This window comes from Lissotriton vulgaris, chromosome 7 (assembly GCF_964263255.1).
Source record: "Lissotriton vulgaris chromosome 7, aLisVul1.2, whole genome shotgun sequence".
Classification (NCBI taxonomy): Eukaryota; Metazoa; Chordata; class Amphibia; order Caudata; family Salamandridae; genus Lissotriton; species Lissotriton vulgaris.
The window spans coordinates 1,327,534,453-1,327,551,603 of NC_141695.1; the positions used below are offsets into that span (position 1 = coordinate 1,327,534,453).

A 17,151-nucleotide genomic window follows, 5' to 3' on the forward strand; every position below is an offset into this window, starting at 1 on the left:
TGGGAAAGGCACAGATCAATAATCAAGATCACATGGTTGGGGAAATAATGCCCCGTTAGTGTCAATGAAAGAAAAGAGCTATGGATGCAAACGGCCCTGGTAATGTGGCCTGTATTTCCCCATTCACATGAACTCTAAGAGACATTACTCCTCGAAATACATAAAGTTGGGGGCAAAGATTAAATCACATTAAGCATAAAAGATTACAGGTGTGATGATATTTCAGAGATTTAAAATCAAAAGAATTTTAAATTTGTGTTGAAAACACTTATCTTTATACTTAATAGAATATATTTAATGTAAAGAGATAAATAGATAAGTTTGAACTTTTATTCATTTAAAATTAACATTCAAATTTGCAGTAAGACATTGAAAGACATTGAAAGCCCTTGATGTGCATTATGGCATAATTAAACAAATCCTCAATTAGGCCCATTGGCCCTCCACTACAGATTTACAAATCCCAGGCCAAGGGGGCTGTCATCTATGGATCTGAACTTTGGGGCCATGAAAAAACATCAGTGCTGCTGAAGGTGGAAAACAAATTCATCCGTAACCTTGTTGGGCTACCACCGAGCACCCCCCTTGTCCCCCTCAGGATGGACTTAGGCCTGTGTCCACTCGATGAGGAACTGGCTCTACGCCCGCTGGCCTTCTGGCGTAGACTATGGACAACCCCAGAATTGGCCAGTTACAGGGAAGGACTCCGGGAGGTTCTTGCTATTCCAGGTGCTGGAAAAATAAAGTGGCTCAATTCCATCAAATTGGAATTGGAGGCCCTTGGCCTCTCAACAATGTGGTCTGACCCCCTGAACATGTGCCACATCCTCTCTAAAAAGGACTTAGCCAGGTCATATCGTGAAAGTAAACTTTCCTTGATACTTAGCCACCAACATCTTGGGTCCTTAACAGCTTCCTTCTTGTCCCACAAGGTGAACTACAACATGGAACAAACTCTGGACAAAATTTATCCCACCTTATTGAGAAAGTTATACCTTCAGTGGAGACATGGATCTCTCCCCATCAGAACTCTTACATCCAAATGGAGTCACGATCCAAGTAGCACCTGTCCAGCGTGCAGAATTACGGAGGAAAGTGAGCTCCACATTCTTTTTTTCTGTCCAGCTTATCGGGAGATCCGAAGGTACTGGATTGTCCCCCTATGCAGGAACCTTGGATTTAAGAGGTGTCTGGCCGCCTTTAGAGTTTTAAAAACTGATCTGTCAGACCATATTGTGTTCGCTATGGCCAAGTACCTGGGCGCCCTCTGGTCTATCAGAAGAAAATGTCTTAAAACACAGACCTGAGTGCAGACCGGTTTTTGGTATACAAGGATTTCTTTCCAGTGATGTTTTTATGAATTTTACAACTTGCTGTATAAAATATTTAAATGAATTGTTTTTATAAATTGTCTTTTATGGTAAATTTTTACCGAAATAAAGATTTTGAACTGAAAGCCCTGGATGTGCATTATGGCATAATTAAATAGCTTTTAAGGCCCATGTATGATGATTTTCTCCGTGAGATGGACGGGTTCACTCAACTAGAAGCACTCTGAAATTATTGGTATTTACACACATATGCAATGGTTGATCTGACCAGGGATCTAAATAATTCAGAATGACAAACACGGCCATAAAATGGCACGAGAAAGAAGAATCACACGATGAAAAGCCTTCTCATGGCAAATCAATGTCACCCACTTACACATTTGAATCCAGGCTGCCAAGTACCTTCGGCAAATTTTCAATCACTCTTTTCGCAGTCAATCAGGGCCGGCGCTAGGCATGGGCAGTGTGGGCAGCCGCCCAGGGCCTCGCGCTCAGGTGAGAGGCAGGGGGCCCCCCTGCTCCACCAGGGCCCCCTCCCCACACATTACAATACACATCAGAGATGTCTGGGACCGCGTGGTGGCATTTCTGGGGGTGCAGGGGTGGGGGGGAGGGACAAACAGAGTGTGGAAGTCAAAGCGGCAGGGCCAGCAATTTTTTTGTGACATTTTTCACTTCCAAAGTGCAGCCTTGGGAAAGAGAGAAATAAAAAATTCAAACTGTAAAAAATAACTAAAGCAAGACAGAGTGGGTCGAAAAGGGTCCAGATTGATTTTATTCACACCCAAATCACATTAGTGCCACTACACAGAGTTTACCAGTGTAGCGCTACTTTTGTTTTCTTGTCTTTCTCTAAACAGCATTGTTTTCCCCAGGTGGGGAAGTGCACCATTTCTGGATGTACTGTAATTCCTCCTTAATGGGGGGACTGGAAAATAAAGTGAATACCGCTGCTCTTTATTCACAAATGTGGTCTTTTTAATCCATATTGTTTTGGTTTGGAAGGATATATTCAATGGGCATTGAAGCAGGTCCGTTCTGGCCCTGTAGTCATGGCCTTAACTTTTCATGCAAAAGCACTCATTCATTTCTGAATAAGTGCTAAAGCGTTAAGGTAACCATGTTGTTCCTGCTTACATTTCACATGCTTTAATTAATCTTACATTCCTTATGAGTGTTTGCTTTTTCCAGAATGTTGTCACTTTTTTTTTTAGGCAGCATATGCTCTTGTCTAGTGCGTAATTTGAAATGAGTCGCCTCTAGGTGTTAGTAGCGGGGCACAATTGGGTTGTAGTTGAAGGCAGTGCGAGTTTCTCTCAGTGGGGTAGTATGGTGTTCAGTGGAGAGAGGATGTGGCACTATGGTCAGAGCTGCCGAATTTGGAACTGGGGAGCCAGGTTCAGCCTTCATGACCAGTCCACCAGACCAATCTCCCTGAGGGAGCATATTTCCATGCTAGACCTTGAAAGGACTTGCACGACCTTAGAAGCCCTGGTGTCTTAGCTCCTGCAGGTGAACCCTAGTAGTGGCAAGTGTGGGTTAACCTTGAAGGCCTGTCTACCACAATCCCTATTGAAGCCCTCTGCAAGTCTTTTGGGAAGGCCTACGAAGCAGCACACCCTAGAGCAACAGTGACTCTATCATTGAGGTCACAGGACCCTTGAGCAGGAAGGCTCTAGGGCGGTGCAAACGGTGAGATAGCATTAAGCGCTGACTTTGGGTCATGTTTGCGAATATATTATGTTTCTAAAAGCACTTGCTGCCTCCTTCCTGGTCTCCAGGAATTTTTGGCAACAACAAAAATGTCATGAAACTCCGGTGATCAATAATATACATCTTTGTGAGACCTGCACCTAGCTTTTCTATCTAATGAGACAAATGTAATCCATTTAACAGTTTTAAAATATATGGACTTATTTCATTTGTATATTTATCTTTTTGTCCATGTTACTGATATCCACGTTAGGTCTCTTCAGGGATGCTAAATAAGATCAATAGTCCTGCGATGTCACTTTCTATGATGTCACTTCTTGTGATGTTACCAAGGGCGGCTCCTTCACTAGGGCGGAAGAGCGACGCCCCACTACTTTCTTGCAAAAGCAGAAACACAAAATGCTAAAACGACCATTTTATGTTTCTGCTTCTAGCACTGCGAGGAAGCAGAAGTGTTTTGTTGGGGGCGGGCGGGTCTGTTTTAGGGCAGGAGAGGATTGCCTTGCCAACTGCTAAGGGCGCTGACTGTTCGGCCAAACCAGTCATGTGCACTCTGGCCTTTCTCTATGTAGGCTGCAATGCAGCCTACATGGGGAAAATGGCCTCCCCATAGGCGCCTGGCTGGTCGGCGTCCTGATCAATCACAACGCTGCCATTGCAGCATTGTGATTGGCTTAGGGGAGGGAAGGGAGGCTGCCTGCTTCCTGTTCTCCACCCCCCCTTCCGAACTCCTGCGAGATCCTACACCCGCGAGTCATGCCGGCTGCGACTGGAAGATATATGCATATTAGAGGGGCCTCACATTTTCTCTTTCGCCCGGGGCCCCAGCAGTTCTAGGACCGGCCCTGCAGTCAATGCACTCTTACACCAACACAAGTGCTTAGATATTGGATGTTGCATGTGTTCAGATACTGAGGTACACCACGGGTTGAGCATGAGCAATCTCCTCTCATGCACTGTGTACCGAGTGAGTCTATTTGTGATCACATCCTCCCTGCTCCTACTGCTGTCCATCCCCCACATTGGTGCTGTCAGAATTGTCAAGTAGGTGATCATGAAAGGGGTTCTACTTACAGTCCATGGTAGCAGTGCGCTGCCGACACCACCCAGCTGTTGGTGATTAAAGTTCCTCCACAAATATGCTCTCCATACACCTTCACACTGGCTTGCCATGGCCACGCCCCATCCGTTGCATCGTTTCCACCAACTATCCGATCAGAAAACACTGGCCTCCCGCATTCTAAAGAAAATAAATCAATGATTATAGGTGCACCATTTTTTTGATATGTAGTAGTTAGACTCTAACTGTTAGAGAAATGCAGGGTTTGCACTCAGACCCAGTGGGTGGGATCACACTTTGAGGTAAAGCAAATTTCGAGGATGTCTTAACCATGATGGTCTGTTGAACACAATCTACTTTAGTGAGTGAAATGTAAGAAGGAACATGTCATTCTGCTACATGATATACCTGGCTTGTCTGTATCGAATTTACATTTTATTTACTTATGGTTCTGTGGAAAAAGAAGACCAAATATCGTAGCATTTAATCACTTCAGCAGTAATTAGGGGTGAAGCAAACAGTAACAGGTAAGTTGCCACTAAAGAGTAAAACATTCACAAAAGGCTGCAGCAGCAGCGGGTAATGTTCGATGGAACACTCGCAGACGAAACAGGCATTAATGTGTGCAGTCGCTAACCAAAGAAAGCACAAACAGTAATCATAAATGAGCTCTGTGAGTGATTTGTTATTTGAATGATTTCTTTCCACATAATGCTCACAAACAGAAATATAATTAAGAGTTTCTGTGTTCAGTGTTTTTTTGTGGATAGCAGTGGTGTTTTTAAGTGTTTTCCTAAGGTATGCTACTCTAAATGCACAAAAACTGAGGGGCTTATTTACAAGGAACTTGAGCCGCTAAGCACCAATAATTGTGATGATTCGTTGGTGCTGTCTAGAGTGATGCGTACCTTACTGGACACCTGCGTCAAAATGTACCTGCGTCTGAACCGGTTGCGTCCGTAAGTATTAATATGTGCATGGTAGGGATTCCATTGCAATTTCCACTGTAAAACTGATATATTTATATTTATGCGTTTTGTGAAAAGTGACGGATTGCCAGTAAGTGTTGCGCAGAGGTTTAAAAGTATCGAAAAATCCTGCACATTGGTAACCCATGAGTAGGAAATGACGCATTTATTTTGCTATTTAACCCGTTAAGTTCTGCCGTCGGCCGTTGAGCTTTCGGAGCACTACCTGGCTGGTGCTACGCATGTTCAACGGACGACGCAGGCCCGCCCGTTTTTTAAAACGGCTGCACTGCCACAAAAAAACGGCCACGGTTAACGGGTTAAAGAGTAGCCAGACAGAACTGTGGTAAACAATACTATGACATTGATGTGCTGAGTTTGCAGCTGCGAGTCACAAGGAGATTACCACCCTCCTCTTCCGACAACCCCTAACCCTCCCCCCTCACCACCACAAAGGCAGTGTAGGAGAAGGGAGCGCTTTTAGCAGCAGCAGACTTCCCTCAGGGAAGATGAGGTAATCACCTTCTACTGGCTTAGGAGGGAGTCAATCCTCCAACTGCTACACCAGATAGTGCCAAGGCTCCAGGTACCAACTCTAAAGGCCATCAACATCCCGCCACAGGTCAAGCTCACAACTGTCCTCCACATGTTGAAATCTTGGTCATTCCAGATTACAACATTCAGAGTGGCAGGGATCTCCCAGCCATCTTTCTCAGCTTTCCTACCCTCTGTCCTGGACGACATCCTCTGCCTAACACCATAGAACCTCCTCTTTCCCAACAGTCAACAACCTCAGTTAGAGATCAGGCAAGGCTTCTATGCCATCACCAGTTTCCCACGTGTGCTGGGTGCCATGGACTACACAAGTGTGTAACTGGTCCTCCCTGCAGCTATATCCCATCTCCTCAGGAACCAGAAACACACATACTCAATAAATGTCCAGGCCTTCGTGGACCATTGGGGCATGTTCACCAACGTGTTTGCCAAGTACCCTGGGAGTGTGCATGACTCATACATCTTCAGACGCTCCAACATCAATGAGCCCTTCCAGAATGGCACATATGGGAATGGGATATTGTTTGGTAAGTACATCTGAATTACATATCAGACCTAATAACAGTAAATTTTCAGGGGGCGGAGTTTGCCTGGCCTAATGATGGGCGCTTGATCAGCAAGCTCCTGTAGCCATTTCCAACCATCCTACATAATCCTATGCCGTAACATCGCAAATTGAGCTTTTAAGAGGTGTCCCCACCTCGAATATTGCACAGCGCTGTTTAGCTGAGGGGGATCAGTCGAGATTGCCCCTGGTACCGTGCAGACTGGTAGCAAGAGGCCTTGCGGGGTTGAGGCCTGCGATGCGTGAGGCCCGGTTTGGCAGCGGACCTGCTCGTCTGTAGTGTGGTTCTGCAGCATGGCGGTAGCATAAGAGAGGCCTGGGGAATAGACTCTGAGAAGACTTGAGCAGAACCTAGATTGCAGCGAGGGCTTGGTGGTGAGGAGGGGAGTGTCGCAGGCGTCCCTCTGGGAACTAGAATGAGGCCAGACTGCGCTGCACATTTGGCATGGCAGGTGCCTGGGGGGGAGGGGGGGACAGATGTGCTGCAAGAGTGGGTGTTCCTCGTGGGCTTCCCCTGGCCATATATGCACTGTTTAGGGGTGCGGCGACGCCCCATCAATAGTGCCATGCCCTGCTGGGTTTGTTTGTGCTGCAGCGTGAGGGAGCTGCTGAAAGCCGTGGAGGCCTACCTACGAGCAGAGGAGCCTGATTGACTACTGTGTGCATAATGTCGGGAGCACAGTGGAGGTCCATAGCAACTGCTGGGCCTGCAAAGGCCAGCTCCTGTTATCTAGTTCTGACGATGTCAGTAGGGAGAGGCAGCAGTTCCATGGCCTGCATCTGTTTATCCACTGGAACCCCCTATGGCAGTGAAGCAGCTTCAAGGGTTGCACTGGGAGGGTGGTGGTTCCTGCTTGTCCAGCTTAGTACCAGCTTGAGGGGTAGTACATGGTGATTGCCAGCAGTGATCAACTGGCATTGGCAGAGGCCCTCTGGAATGTGCACCAATACACCTTTTGAGATATTTGGCTCCACAGATATTGATACCTCTTGTTACTCTCTGCACAATGGGGAAGCCAGACAAAACTCAGTCCACATTGCAATTTAAGCAATGGCAGTCGTCCAGGGCATGGGATGAGGGCCTGTCGACCATTGCGCCTATACCTCTTCCTCCTAATTCAGAATTAAGTAATGGCTTGCACCAAATCTTGTCCACGATGCAACTCAGTCTTACCAAAATTGATGGTAAGATAGACTCGCTGTCATATAGAATGGACAGGATGTCAGAGCGCATCAATAAGCATGCAGAGCACCTGGATATACCGGAGAGGGGGGTTGTGGACACAGAAGTTGAGCAGACCACGGTTGCTAACAATCAGCAGCAGATGGAGGCGGCCTTGAGGGCCCTTCAATCAAAGGTGGAGGATTTGGAGGCCCACCGAGGTGAAACATTATTCTCTTTGTGGGGCTAGTTGAGTCCACTGATACTGGTCCCATGGAGTTGTTTGTTTAACAGCTAGCTTCTTATCAAATTACTGGGCCACAACACTTTCTCCGACATCTTCATGGTGGAACACGCACACCAATCTCTGGGGTGGAAGCCAGTGCAGGGTGCTAGACCTCACCCTATTATTGCACGTTTACTTAATTATAGGAACCAGGATATAGGACTATGTTTTCCAGAGAGCTGCGGACCCATCGCTATGAGGGTCAGAACTCTCCATCTTCCTGGATTTCACTCCGCAGGGGCAGGAGGCAAGGAGACAGATTGTGCCGAAGAAGTGCAAACTGAGGGAACTAATTATCGAATAATCAATGCTGTACCCAGCATGCCTGAAACAAAATGTGGAGGGGAAGTATAAAATCACGAGATTCCACTGCGTCACTTCTAGGACGCCGTTGCGTCAAAATCTTGCGCCTGCCTCACAGCAGGTGTAAGACTGATGCAGGCCCTTTCACATGGGGCTTGCCCCATGTGAAAGGACTTATTGTAATATGGTACAACAAGAAACATCAATTCAAATTCTTTTCATTTCTGGCAAGAAACTTGTATAATCAGCGTCCGCATCGAAGCAGTGGTAGCTACCACTGCTTCGATGCGGACGCTGATTTTTCGGCTGGCCACCATGCCATAAAACGTTTATACAAGTTTCTTGCCAGAAATGAAAAGAATTTGAATTAATGTTTCTTGTTGTACCATATTACAATAAGTGTAACACATTACGACTGACTAAACCTTGAATTTTCTTGAGCCCTGCAGAAGTCTCAAATGAGAGATGAAACGCGTTGGCTAAGAGTATTTCACTTATGTGCTTGGATTTTTATGTCTGGATCAACCAATAAAGAATTTAATCGGACCAACATTGGATTCTGGACCTGCTTTTTACATCACTTTGTTCTTGGACTAATTCAATGTGAAAGGAATGTTATGTTATGTTTGATGGGTGCTGATTCCTAAAAGTTTTGTATTTGTGGTTTGGGCTTTTGCCCAATTGGGAGTAAATAGGGTTGTACTCCCTGGTTTCCTGAGCACCATCACAAGACTAGCAAGCCACTTTAGTAACAGGTGCAGTAGTTTACCTCGACCCTCCGGTGTTTTCTTATGGTGTGCAAACCACTCTTGCTTCTTTCTGCACCTCTATTGCCTCTTTCTGCATTTCTGTTGGTTCTTTCTGCACCTTTCTTTCTCTTTCTGCATTTCTTTTGCTTCTTTCTGCTCATCTCTTCCACTTTCTGCACCTCTCTTGCCTCTTTCTACACCTCTCTTTCCACTTTCTGCACCTTACTTTCTTCTTTCTATACCCTTCCTGCCTCTTTCTGCACCATTATTCCCTCTTTCTGCACCTCTTTTGCCTCTTTCTGTATCCCTGTTCCCTCTTTCTGCACCTCTATGCCTGTTTCTGCACCTCTCTTGCCTCTTTCTGTACTTCTCTTGCCTCTTTCTGCATCTTTGTTGCTTCTTTCTGCACTTCTGTTGCTTCTTTTTGCACCTCTGTTGCTTCTTTCTGCACCCTCTTGCCTCTTTCTGCACCATTCTTCCCTCTTTTTACAACTCTCTTGCCTATTTCCACACAACTCTCTTCCGCTTTCTGCACCCCTCTGGCCTCTTTCCACACTTCTTTTGGCTCTTTTGCACTGCTCTTGCTTCTTTCTGCACCACTCTTGTACATTTTTGCACCCCTGTTCCCTCTCTCTGCACCTTTCTTGCCTGATTCTGCACCTCTCTAGCCTCTTTCGGCACCTCTGTTGCTTCTTTCTGCACTTCTCATGCCTCTTTCTACACCCATCTTGCCTCTTTTAGCACCTCTGTTGCTTCTTTCTGCACTTCTAGTGTTTCTTTCTGCAGCCCTCTTGCCTCTTTCTGTACCCATTTTGCCTCTTTGTATACCTCTCCTGCCTCTTTCTGTATCCTTCTTGCCTCTTTCAGCACCTCTGTTGCTTCTTTCTGCACTGCTCTTGCTTCTCTCAGCACCTCTGTTGTAAATTTCTGCTTCCCTCTTGCCTCTTTCTGTGTCCGTCTTCCCTCTTTATGTACCTCTCTTGCCTCTGTCTACACACCTGTTCCCTCTTTCTGGACCCCTTTGCCTGTTTCTGCAACCTTGCCTCTTTCTGCAGATCTCTTGCTTCTTTCTGCACCCTTCTTCGCTTTTTCTGCACATCTCCTGCCTCTTTCTGCACCTCTCTTGCCTCTTTCTGCACATCTCTTGGTTCTTTCTGCACTGACCTCGCCTCGTTCTGCACCCCTCTTCCTCTTTCTTTACCTCATTCGCTACTTTCTGCACTTTTCTCTCCTCTTTATGTACCCCTCCCGCCTCTTTCTGCACCTCTCTTGCTTCTTTCTACACCCCTGTTTTCTCTTTCTGCACACATCTTCCCTCTTTCTGCACCTTTCTTGCTTATTTCTGCACTTCTCTTGCTTCTTTATGTACCTCTCTTGCTACTTTCTGCACATTTCCTCCCTATTTTGCATAGCGCTTGCCTCTTTCTGCTGTTCTCTTGCCATTTTCTGCACATCTCTTGCCTCTTTCTGCACCCCACTTGCCCCTTTCTGCACTTCTCTTGGTTCTTTCAACATCTCTGTTGCTTCTTTCAGCACTTCTCTTGCCTCTTTCTGCACTTCTCTTGCTTGTTTCTGTACTTCTCCTGCGTCTTTTCGTACCTCTGTTGCCTCTTTCTGAACGCCACTTGCTTCTTTCTGCATCCCTCTTCCCTCTTTCTGCGCCTCTCTTTCCATTTTAGAAAAGGGGGTGGGGATGAACAAAGTGTCTGAATTAAGCAGACCACTCTTACCCAGTCCAAAGATCAGGGCTTGATCCATCACCGTTTTTTAGCTCACTGCACCATCCCAGCTCAGAACTTGGCTATATGCAAATTAGTCTGACCCTGGCCCAGTGCATCATGGGAACAGGGCAGACCAAACTACCAAGCCAATTCTTATACTGGGAAGGAAACAAGCTACCGGGGACCGGTTTCTGGCATTTCAGCCGTCTTCGGCCCGGCTTGCTTGAATCATGATGGTGCAATGAGCTAGGGATTCACATCTGAGTATACCCTTCCACGCTTATGGTGGACAAAAATGATTCAGAAAAGGGGGTGGTGATGAACAGAGTGTCTGAATTAAGCAGACCACTCTTACCCAGTCCAAAGATCAGGGCTTGATCCATCACCGTTTTTTAGCTCACTGCACCATCCCAGCTCAGAACTTGGCTATATGCAAATTAGTCTGAACATGGCCCAGTGCATCATGGGAACAGGGCAGACCAAACTACCAAGCCAATTCTTATACTGGGAAGGAAACAAGCTACCGGGGACCGGTTTCTGGCATTTCAGCTGTCTTCGGCCCGGCTTGCTTGAATCCTGATGGTGCAATGAGCTAGGGACTCACATCTGAGTATACCCTTCCACGCTTATGGTGGACAAAAATGATTCAGAAAAAGGGGTGGTGATGAACAGAGTCGGCCCTGTTCCCATGATGCACTGGGCCAGGGACAGACTGATTTGCAGATAGCCAGGTTCTGAGCTGGGATGGTGCAGTGAGATAAATAACGGTGATGGATCAAGCCCTGATCTTTGAACTGGGTAAGAGTGGTCTGCTTAATTCAGACACTCTGTTCATCACCACCCCCTTTTCTGAATCGTTTTTGGCCACTATAGGTGTGGCAGGGTATACTCAGACATGAGTCCCTTTCTCACTGCACCATCAGGATTCAAGCAAGCCAGGCCGAAGACGGCTGAAATGCCAGAAACCGGTCCCCGGTAGCTTGTCTCCTTTCTGGTGAATAATTGGCTTGGTAGTTTAGTCTGCCCTGTTCCCATGATGCACTGGGCCAGGGACTGACTGATTTGCATATAGCCAGGTTCTGAGCTGGGATGGTGCAGTGAGATAAATAACGGTGATGGATCAAGCCCTGATCTTTGGACTGGGTAAGAGTTGTCTGCTTAATTCAGACACTCTGTTCATCACCACCCCCTTTTCTGAATCGTTTTTGGCCACTATAGGTGTGGCAGGGTATACTCAGACATGAGTCCCTTTCTCACTGCACCATCAGGATTCAAGCAAGCCGGGCCGAAGACGGCTGAAATGCCAGAAACCGGTCCCCGGTAGCTTGTCTCCTTTCTGGTGAAGAATTGGCTTGGTAGTTTAGTCTGCCCTGTTCCCATGATGCACTGGGCCAGGGACAGACTGATTTGCATATAGCCAGGTTCCGAGCTGGGATGGTGCAGTGAGATAAATAACGGTGATGGATCAAGCCCTCATCTTTGGACTGGGTAAGAGTGGTCTGCTTAATTCAGACACTCTGTTCATCACCACCCCCTTTTCTGAATCGTTTTTGGCCACTATAGGTGTGGCAGGGTATACTCAGACATGAGTCCCTTTCTCACTGCACCATCAGGATTCAAGCAAGCCGGGCCGAAGACGGCTGAAATGCCAGAAACCGGTCCCCGGTAGCTTGTCTCCTTTCTGGTGAAGAATTGGCTTGGTAGTTTAGTCTGTCCTGTTCCCATGATGCACTGGGTCAGGGACTGACTGATTTGCATATAGCCAGGTTCTGAGCTGGGATGGTGCAGTGAGATAAATAACGGTGATGGATCAAGCCCTGATCTTTGGACTGGGTAAGAGTGGTCTGCTTAATTCAGACACTCTGTTCATCACCACCCCCTTTTCTGAATCGTTTTTGGCCACTATAGGTGTGGCAGGGTATACTCAGACATGAGTCCCTTTCTCACTGCACCATCAAGATTCAAGCAAGCCGGACGGAAGACGGCTGAAATGCCAGAAACCGGTCCCCGGTAGCTTGTCTCCTTTCTGGTGAAGAATTGGCTTGGTAGTTTAGTCTGCCCTGTTCCCATGATGCACTGGGCCAGGGACAGACTGATTTGCATATAGCCAGGTTCCGAGCTGGGATGGTGCAGTGAGATAAATAACGGTGATGGATCAAGCCCTGATCTTTGGACTGGGTAAGAGTGGTCTGCTCAATTCAGACCTCTGTTCATCACCACCTCCTTTTCTGAATCGTTTTTGGCCACTATAGGTGTGGCAGGGTATACTCAGACATGAGTCCCTTTCTCACTGCACCATCAGGATTCAAGCAAGCCGGGCCGAAGACGGCCAAAATGCCAGAAACCGGTCCCCGGTAGCTTGTCTCCTTTCTGGTGAAGAATTGGCTTGGTAGTTTAGTCTGCCCTGTTCCCATGATGCACTGGGCCAGGGACAGACTGATTTGCATATAGCCAGGTTCTGAGCTGGGATGGTGCAGTGAGATAAATAACGGTGATGGATCAAGCCCTGATCTTTGGACTGGGTAAGAGTGGTCTGCTTAATTCAGACACTCTGTTCATCACCACCCCCTTTTCTGAATCGTTTTTGGCCACTATAGGTGTGGCAGGGTTTACTCAGACATGAGTCCCTTTCTCACTGCACCATCAGGATTCAAGCAAGCCGGGCCGAAGACAGCTGAAATGCCAGAAACCGGTCCCCGGTAGCTTGTCTCCTTTCTGCTGAAGAATTGGCTTGGTAGTTTAGTCTGCCCTGTTCCCATGATGCACTGGGCCAGGGACAGACTGATTTGCATATAGCCAGGTTCTGAGCTGGGATGGTGAAGTGAGATAAATAACGGTGATGGATCAAGCCCTGATCTTTGGACTGGGTAAGAGTGGTCTGCTTAATTCAGACACTCTGTTCATCGCCACCCCCTTTTCTGAATCGTTTTTGGCCACTATAGGTGTGGCAGGGTATAGTCATACATGAGTCCCTTTCTCACTGCACCATCAGGATTCAAGCAAGCCGGGCCGAAGACGGCTGAAATGCCAGAAACCGGTCCCCGGTAGCTTGTCTCCTTTCTGGTGAAGAATTGGCTTGGTAGTTTAGTCTGCCCTGTTCCCATGATGCACTGGGCCAGGGACAGACTGATTTCCATATAGCCAGGTTCTGAGCTGGGATGGTGCAGTGAGATAAATAACGGTGATGGATCAAGCCCTGATCTTTGGACTGGGTAAGAGTGGTCTGCTTAATTCAGACACTCTGTTCATCACCACCCCCTTTTCTGAATCATCTCTTTCCATTTTAAGCACCCCTGTTCCCTCTTTCTGCACCTTTTCGGTCTGTTTCTGTACCTCTCTTGCCTATTTCTGTACCTCTGCTGCATCTTTCTGCACTTCTCTTGCCTCTTTCTGCACCCTTTGCACCTCTTTTAGCACCTCTGTTGCTTCTTTCTGTACTTCTCTTTCCTCTTTCTGCACCCCTCCTGCCTCTTTCTGTACCCTTCTTGTATCTATGTGCACCTCTACTAACTCTTTGTACACCTCTCTTGCCTCTTTATGCACCTCTGTTTGTTCTTTCTGCACAGCTCTTGCTTCTCTTTTGCACATTTCTGCATCCCTCTTGCCTCTTTCTGCATCCCTCTTTACTCTTTCTGCACATCTCTTGCTTCTGTCTGCACAGCTGTGCCATTTTTCTGTACCCCTTTTGCCTTTTTCTGTAACTCTCTTGCGTCTTTCTGCAGTTTTCTTGCCTCCTTCTGTACCTCACTTGCCTCTTTCTGCACTACTGTTGCTTCTTTCTGTACCCTTCTTCCCTTTTTCTGCACATCTCTTGCCTCCTTCTGCATATCTATTGGTTCTTTCTGCACTGTTCTTGCCTCTTTCTGCACCCCTCTTGCCTCTTTCTGCAACTCTTTTGCTTCTTTCTGCACTTCTCTCCTCTTTCTGAACCCCTCTTGCCTCTTTGTGCACCTCTGTTGCTTCTTCCAGCACTTCTTTTGCCTCTTTCTGCACCTCTCTTGCTTCTTTCTACACCCCTGTTTTCTCTTTCTGCAATAGTCTTCCCTCTTTCTGCACCTCTCTTCCATATTTCTGTACTTTTCTTGTTTCTTTCTGTACCTCTGTTGCTTCTTTCTGCACTGCTCTTGCTTCTCTCTGCACCTCTGTTGCAAATTTCCGCTTCCCTCTTGCCTCTTTCTGTACCTCTCTTGCTTCTGTCTGCATACTTGTTCCCTCTTTCTTCACCCCTTTTGCCTGTTTCTGTAACTCTCTTGCCTCTTTCTGCAATTCTCTTGCCTCCTTCTGCACCTGACTTTTCTCTTTCTGTACTTCTCTTGCTTCTTTCTACACCTCTCTTGCTTCTTTCTACACCCCTGTATTCTCTTTCTGCAATAGTCTTCCCTCTTTCTGTACCTCTCTTCCATATTTTTGCACTTTTTATGTGTCTTTCTGCACCTCTATTGCTTCTTTCTGCACTGCTCTTGCTTCTCTCTGCACCTTTCTTGCAAATTTCTGCTTCCCTCTTGCTTCTTTCTGTACCTCTCTTGCCTCTGCCTGTATACCTGTTCCCTCTTTCTGCACCCCTTTTGCCTGTTTCTGTAACTCTCTTGCCTCTTTCTACAGTTCTCTTGCCTCCTTCTGCACCTGACTTTCCTCTTTCTGCACTCTCTTGCCTCTTTCTACACCTCTCCTGCCTCTTTCTGCACATCTCTTGGTTCTCTCTGCACTGCTCTTGCCTCTTTCTGCACCCTTCTTGCCTCTTTCTGCACCTCTTTTGCTTTTTCCTGTACATCTCTCTCCTCTTTCTGCATCCATTTTGCCTCTTTGTGCACCTCTGTCACTTCTTTCTGTACGTCTTTTGCCTCTCAATGCACCTATCTTGCCTCTGTCTACACACCTGTTCCCTCTTTTTGCACCCCTTTGCCTGTTTCTGCAACTCTCTTTGCCTTTCTGCAGATCTCTTGCTTCTTTCTGCACCTCTCTTGCCTCTTTCTGCACATCCATTGGTTCTTTATGCACTGATCTTGCCTCTTTCTGTACCCCTCTTGCCTCTTTCTGCACCTCTTTTGCTTCTTTCTGCACTTTTCTCTCCTCTTTCTGTACCCCTCCTGCCTCTTTATGCACCTCTCTTGCTTCTTTCCACACACCTGTTTTTTCTTTCTGCACACGTCTTCCCTATTTCTGCACCTTTCTTGCTTATTTCTGCACTTCTCTTGCTTCTTTATGTACCTCTCTTGCTTCTTTCTGTACCTTTCGTCCCTATTTTGCATCGCTCTTGCCTCTTCCTGCTGTTCTCTTGCCATTTTCTGTACCTCCCTTTCCTCTTTCTGCACCTCACTTGCCCCTTTCAGCACTTCTCTTGCTTCTTTTGACACCTCTGTTGTTTCTTTCAGCACTTCTCTTGCCTCTGTCTGCACTTCTCTTGCTTGTTTCTGCACTTCTCTTACGTCTTTCTGCACCTCTAATGCCTCTTTCTGCACGTCGCTTGCTTGTTTCTGCACCCCTCTTCTGCACCCCTCTTCCCTCTTTCTGCACTTCTCTTTCCATTTTCTGCACCCCTTTTCCCTCTTTCTGCACCTTTTCTGACTGTTTCTGCACCTCTCTTGCCTATTTCTGTACCTATGTTGTATCTTTCTGAACTTCTCTTGCCTCTTTTTGCACCCTTTACGCCTCTTTGATGACCTCTGTTGCTTATTTCTGTACATCTCTGCCCTCTTTCTGCACCCCTCCTGCCTCTTTCTGTATCCTTCTTGCATCTTTGTGCACCTCTCCTACCTATTTGTATACCCCTCTTGCCTCTTTTTGCACCTGTTTGTTCTTTCTGCACTGCTCTTGCTTCTCTCTGCAACTCTTTTGCAAATTTCTGCTTCCCTCTTGCCACTTTCTGCACCTCTCTTGCCGCTGTCGGCACACCTGTGCCCTTTTTCTCCACCCCTTTGCCTGTTTCTGCAACTTTAGGGTGGAGCATTAGTCCATTGGTGGGGGCACTCCCTCCTACATATAGGCTCCATATAGGCTCCCCTGAGATCTGCCAGGTGGGTAATTAGGGAAAATCATCTCTTATTTGCCCCTTATGGGAGGCCTAAAGACTGCTGGGTGATGTTATGGGGGTGCAGGCACGGCCCCTTCACATTTTCTGCAAAAAAACCACCCTGATGTGTAGTGGTCTTTCTGTCCTATTATCCCCATGGTCAGAATGGAGGTGATTTCCTCCAATCTACCCAGGTGGGGGGGAAGGGGAGGGGGGGGCAGAAAAACTTTTCAGGCTTTGGGGAGAGTTGAGCATTAGCCCTTTTGCCACAGGGATATTCTCTCCCTCAAAATGGCCCTTGGTGTCTAGTGGGGGGATTCCTGCTTGGGGATCACCCTCATGTAGTGAATCCTAATCTGCTCACTTAAAATGTCTGTTTTTTCTAGCAAAGTTTTTAAGCACAGGATTAGCACATGCCGAGCATGCAGCATGCAGAGTTAGAAAAACAGGTGTTTGAGTTGAGCAGATTCAGAGTGTCTTTTGGTATTGTAGTTTGCTTTATACAGAAGCTGCTCACCACATAAACTTGGAAATGGCCCAGAGTTCTCTGCTTTTGTTTTGTACAATTTACGCAGCACTCTGACCCTGACAGGGTACTGTTTTGGCTTACACTGGTTGCTGCCCTGTGTCTGGATGGAGCTAAACCACTCTGCAGATCTATTATGATAGCGAAACACATGTCAGGTATTGCTGCAAAGCAGTAATAATGTGCCTGGAGTGGTAAAGAA

General features: G+C 46.9%; 1 protein-coding gene across 1 annotated transcript in view; it reads right to left on the bottom strand.

Annotated features, from left to right (window-relative positions):
* Positions 1-4,114: 4,114 nt before the first annotated feature.
* Positions 4,115-17,151, bottom strand: part of LOC147703611 (serine protease 33-like) — a 77,454-nt gene continuing 64,417 nt past the window's right edge. The window contains exon 3 of the mRNA XM_086929524.1: positions 4,115-4,284. Within this exon, the coding sequence (XP_086785650.1) occupies positions 4,115-4,284 (170 nt within the window). The remainder of the gene's footprint in view (positions 4,285-17,151) is intronic.